Source organism: Macrobrachium nipponense, chromosome 11, assembly GCF_015104395.2.
Source record: "Macrobrachium nipponense isolate FS-2020 chromosome 11, ASM1510439v2, whole genome shotgun sequence".
Classification (NCBI taxonomy): Eukaryota; Metazoa; Arthropoda; class Malacostraca; order Decapoda; family Palaemonidae; genus Macrobrachium; species Macrobrachium nipponense.
Genome location: NC_061087.1, coordinates 87,888,403 through 87,894,553, shown reverse-complemented (window position 1 = coordinate 87,894,553; position 6,151 = coordinate 87,888,403). Strand labels below are relative to the sequence as shown.

The window sequence follows — 6,151 nt, the reverse complement described above, 5'->3', positions numbered from 1 at the left end:
TTTTATGATTATTATAAAGATATTTTTAATTTATTAGTGGTCTAGCAGCCTCTTCCCACATATCTAGGCTGTTCTTGCTATTTTTGTACATATTCAGTTTTTCTAACTGCCTGACAGTACCTCCTTCCAAGAAGTGTCTCTCCAAGTACTAGAAATGTTCTGTCTTGTGTGGCCTCAACCTCAACCACCATATAGTGCTCCTCCTATATCTATTCTTCATTAGTCCAATATATTTCATGTACTGAAACTTTTTCCATGTTGGTTTTGTAATCCTTACTATCTCCAGTGACACCATCTGTTGCACTAAATAATAGTACTTAATTGATCCTTACAACTTTACCACATCATCTGCATAGTCACTTTCCAAAGTGTACTATTACCTTGGCTTCCCTCCCATTTACCATAAGTGTTGTTTTGCATATGTTAATGTTTAGTCTGTTCCCTAATTTCTACTCTTTCATCAGTTAAAGGTTTCTACAACCTCTTCTGTTCTATTGTTGACATTGTTCCAGCTCCTTATAGCATTTCCCAGGGGCCTCCCTTTCTACTCTCCTTTTGTAGCTGCTTCCATTATTATGATAAACAGCAAAGGACTCAGGGCTGATCCTTGAGGAACACCAACATTCAAGTCAGATTCTTCTGATTTATTTTCATTATGAGAGAAATTTTTGGAAATTAATTTATATTTAGAACATTATTATTGTTAAGACACTTAGTATTGCAGTATTACGACTGTTTCTGTTTTTGGAAATGTCCTAGATATATGTAGCCTAGTGATAATACAGTGCTCTATCTGATAGTTATTTTTTAAAGTTATACAAAATTTTTACTTCATTCGTAGCTTAGTAGGAAGTTTATTTTTGTCTTCAAGTTACCATGTAATTTTAATGAAATCTATGTTTTATGTACAGTACTTTTAATTGTATATGTTGACATTTCTCTGTTCTTTGGCAACTTTATATACCTTTCTCTCAGTTGTATGACAGCTTTTTATGTATGACAGCTTTTTATACTTTACAGGGAAATTTCAATGCAGGAAGCAGCACTGGACAAAGTCACTCTTCATATGATAGGAGAATGTATGTCTTACCTAAGCCAGCATCCAATCCTGCATCAAATTATAATCCTGTTAAACAGAAAATTAACAATCAGTTAAAACAAAATATGCTTAAACAATATAAGAGTCCCCTGCAAATGAAGCAGGGTGCTTCGTATTATGGTAAAGCAGGTTACCAAAAGCATCCACAGTTTAATAAAAAAAATCAACAGAAAAAGACTGTAGGTAACAAAATAAATCAAACTCAAAAGAAACAGTCACCAAATTCTAACCAAGCAAAGCCAAATAGTGCCAAGAATGTTACACAAAGTAAAGACAATCAAGATAATAAAGAGGCAAATAACAAAAAGGAGAATTCCAGTGTTGATACTGAAGAAAAACCTATTGTTGATGCACATTCAAGGGACGAAGATACTTCATCAGGAAATGACACTACATCATCAGGAAATGATGCTACTTCATCAGGAAACCATGCTACTTCATCAGAAAACCATGCTACTTCATCAGGAAACGACGCTGAGTGTGATGGGGATGTAGCAGGGAATCACACCAATAATGAGTCGGAAGGGGATTCTGACGAAGAACCAAAGGAAAAACAAGAATTAACAGAGTCTGAGACAACTAGTGAAAATGCAGGCAGTGGAGAAGAGCCTGAGCCTGATTTACAAGAGCTAGAAAATTGGGAAAAGGAAAAAAAAATACTAGATTCTGATGCATCAGATAAAGTGGAAAATTAAGTGCCCACAATGTAAACAGAAAACACCAGATGTTTTACCCAATTTTATAATGTCCTTAATACTGGATTCATTTAGTTTTTCTTTTCGCCACCAAAGGTAATAAATATATTAATTATAGGTAATTAGTTCCATGTTACATACTTCTGTATTTTAGGGAAAACCATAATGAGCAGCAGCTACATTGTATCCTCAAAGAGGAGCCCATCACAATTTTCTTGAGAGATGTGATAGATACTAAAGACAAAGCATTTTTTAATGTTTTCACTCCCAATTTTACCATTACATTTCTCAGGAAGTTTCAGTAGATTGTTCACTGTATTGAAGGTACTGTATATCCATATATTTTATCTTTTTATAGTAATGAACAAAAGTTCTTACTAGAGATGTTAATGGTAACCAAGGCTCAATGTGGTTAGTTGTTTGCAGACCACATCTGTTTTCGTTTATTCTAAGTATGGTACATTGGTATGTCAAAACTATGCAGAACAGTCAGTTCCTATGAAATGCCTGTTTCTGATGAGCTGTTATTAAAATTAAGGTTTATGGCATGAATCCACACTCCTGCAGTAGTATGGGAAATATGAATGCCTTCACAACAATGTTGTCATATAAGTTCACGTCATTTAGCTCTGTACATGAAGAAGCATTGCATGAATATCTGTAGGGTCCATATTTTGGGTAACACTTGAAAAAAGTTAGGGAAATTATTGGTCCTTTTGTTCTTGGCATAACATGTCCCACTGTTTATAATTTTTTAATTTTGGGGAAGTTACTGTTTATAGTGACAAAATACAGTACTAGTGTGTATGGATTCTGAAGCATTTCAGGACAATTTACCTATATTTTTTCATGTTTTAATAATGATGTCTAATGTTGTTAATTTATATCAGATTTTAATGGAAATTTCTAGGGTTATGTTTGAAAGCTTTGTTACAAAGTTTTTATTCTTGTCCCCATTAATAGGTTATTACTGGAGACAAATACACATTATTTTAGGATGAGGAATATGCTTTCCATACTATATTCCAGGGAATAGCAGTGTTCATTTGTTTTAGCGTTCAGTATACGAGTTACTGATAGTAAATTACAGTGCTTATGGTTTACTAGTCTTAGCAGGGAGTGTGTATGCATTTTATATTTCACATGGAGTTACCGATGAGGAGAATGTTTCACATTTAGATTTTTCCAAAAGATGAAATGTATGGGAAACATCCCTTGTGATACCAGCAGATATAAAATTTAATATTGCTATATAATAGGTGCTTTTGTATGCTCTATTGAGTTCATTTGAGTTTTATCTTCAAATCGAGTTTGTAAAAATGACAAGGTTTTGGAGTCAAAGGCATTTGTCTCAACCTTTCAACCAAGGTCCCTTTTTGATCGTTCAGAAACACCATTTTCCTCTGGGTAATGTGCAAGCGTAGCTGATTTTAAATTTCTTTAATCAGACCATTGAATTGCATTTTTAGACTGACATGGTTGGCCACTGAAATTGTTCATTGAAGAGGGGTTTAAAATTTGAGGCTATTAAGGTTGCTAAGTGAAATGGACAAAAGCAATATAGCCTGGAGCAGAAGAGGTGCATAGAACTTGGTACTTTGTTGCCTACACTGAGCTAACAAGGAACAAAGTAATTGGCATCCTTTACAAAAGAGGGTATGAATATTTGCATCCCGCTTGCATTCATAAAGAGATGAAATTTATTATTAAGGGGAAAGGCCAAGGGAACAGGTAAGCTAATGTCCTGAACTAGCCAAGGCCCCACAAAACAAGGTATGCATTTGAAATATTTATTCTTTTGAAATGTGTTACTATTCGTTTTTCATGATTTTTAGTTAATATTTTACTAACTAGTTTGCAGCAGCTCAGTGTGCATTGAGTGCAGGCAATTTGGAGTGTATATATAAATGTTATGGCAGTAATCACTGTATCCTCATCTTTTTTTTTAATGTATAAGGTATTCTGGACTCTCTGGGACCATCAGTAATAAAAATTTAGTAGAACTAGCTACTCTATTAAACAAACTGATATATTAAAACAGAGATACAGTTAGAAGGTATGCATGATGAGGATACAAGTTTGATGCGTCAGTTAGCAAGTGCAGTTTTGATATCTTCACTTGCTGTGGCACATTTAAGACCTAATCATGATTTTCCTTTTGAGGATAATAAAAAAAGGGTTCTTTTTCCACAATTTAATCATAGCAATGGAGTCAGTTTCCATATTTATGCTTGTGTCTTACAATTACCAAGACATTTCTTGGGTGATTGGACATTTTGATCTCAGGGTAAAATTCTCCTTAAGTGTTGTATGAGTTTTGACATTTGTAATGTATTCGTCACACTTCTTTATGTGGCCAAGGGATTTGAGAAGTATAAATCTGGCATTCCAGACCATTATTGTGACTGTGAATTTTTTATTACTGTCAGGTGAGTAACAGTTCCTATATGAGGAAAAGGTTGGTAATAAGCTATGTACAACACTTCAGACTCGGTGCATTGTGTGAATACAGTCTATTTGAATGAAAGGCTATTAAATACTGTCATCTTTTCAAAGAGACCGCTGTAAGCTAAGGAACAATATTTTCTAGAAAGATTTATAAACCCTTCATAGTAAAAGCAATAACCTTTATTGACTTTTACACACACACACACACACACACACACACACACACACACACACACACACACACACACACACACACACACACACACTGACTGCCTTGTAATTGTACTGCTACTGGAAAATTTTATTTCATAAAGGAATGCATAAGCATATGATGGGGAGGTTAAGTATATGAAATACAAAAAGACTGTGGAGAATTGTAAATTTACTGACAGGATATACATTTGGAGTGTGGGAATAGTCACTTTTAAGAGATAACACCCTAGAAATCTTTAAATGATATAGAAGTTTTCAGCATTGCCAGTGGCTTACATTAAATAACTTGAGCTTAAAGCTTTATGTTATAGCCACAGTTTTCGACTTCTTAAGAAAGTAAGGGTTACACAGGTCTAAATATGAAAAGCAAAAGTTGAAAAAAATACTAGTCCTTGATAAGGATGAGGAGCTTGAAGAAGGTTGTTTGGCAAAACAAACAAACCCTTCAGATCACCCCTAAACAGAGACAAGAGTGTTAACTCAATGGTCTGGTTAAACTAAAAAAAGTCCATGAAGAATAGCTTCAACTACATGTTCAAAATACTTAATTGGACAAGTGACACTGCACTTTGCAAATGCGAGCATTATGCTGACAATTAAAACATGACTTAAATGGAAGGTTTTTAAGCTGTGAATAGAGTGCATATTAAAGCACATACGTATTAATAATCAGTGCACTTACAACTTAATTTATAGTTGGCACAGTTTTGGAGTATCTCAAGTTATTCGGATAAGGCGAACAATGTCCAATGTCCTAAAGATACCAAATTAATTGCACTAGTGGAATGCATTTCCACCTACAGTATATCTAATGGATATTGTGAAATAATTCCTCCTTTCATTTTTGGTGTATAGTTTTCACATATGTAGAAGTGAATTCTACACTAGTAACCCCCATTTGAAACTGAATTTAATTTTCAGAACATACCATCAGTAGCTGTTGGTATATTTGTATATACCTTTATGTTAATGTGTGTGCTTAAAAGAAAGCAAACTGCTTTTCTCCTTAGTCTGATGGTATAGAAATGGGGTTCCCTGTTAGCTCTCCACTTGTCAGCACCTCATGTCTCAGAAGTAATGAAGGGGTTGCATCTTTGTGTTCAAGATTCAAAACCTCGTAGATACTGGTTACAAAGTATGTAACACATTATAAAATGAATGTAACCCATAAATAATGTTTTCTATAATTACTCATAAGGTAAAAAAAACCTGTTGTTTTAACATAAACAGTACTGTTGTTTTATGTTTGTTAGTTTCAAGCACTGCAATTTTGTATAATGGACTACAGTTTTATATTGCAGAAGTTACATTTATTTGGATACAATAATGACAATTTTTGCGTTAGTGAAAAGAATGTACATAAGGAGGGACCTCCTATGATTTCTTCAGTTTTTCAAATGTGAAAGGAAAGTGTTTTTTGCAGCATCCACCAAGAATGCCAGGTAGCTATCACCTCATCTTATTGGTGAGGAATTGTCAAGTGCTACAGATTTATACTTGGTTTTGTTTTTTTCTGATAAAAGGTATATATCTGTGGTGTTGGTAATTGTACATTTTTAACGTGGGAACTGTTAGTAAATTGATGAAGAGGGAAATGTCAATAGTATGTAAAAAGAGTATAAAGTGACGCATACTTTTAAATTGCTGTGTGATATGTAAAAAATAGCATTGGCCCTTAAAGTATTTTGCTAGTATT

At 34.0% G+C, this 6,151-nt stretch overlaps 1 protein-coding gene across 1 annotated transcript in view; it reads left to right on the top strand.

Annotated features, from left to right (window-relative positions):
* Positions 1-1,017: 1,017 nt before the first annotated feature.
* The window catches only part of LOC135206991 (uncharacterized), a gene marked incomplete at its 5' end in the record, with an annotated part of 5,284 nt that continues 150 nt past the window's right edge, over positions 1,018-6,151 (top strand). The window contains 1 exon segment of the mRNA XM_064238611.1: positions 1,018-6,151. This exon segment is cut by the window's right edge and continues 150 nt beyond it. Coding sequence (XP_064094681.1) covers positions 1,018-1,794 — 777 coding nt within the window.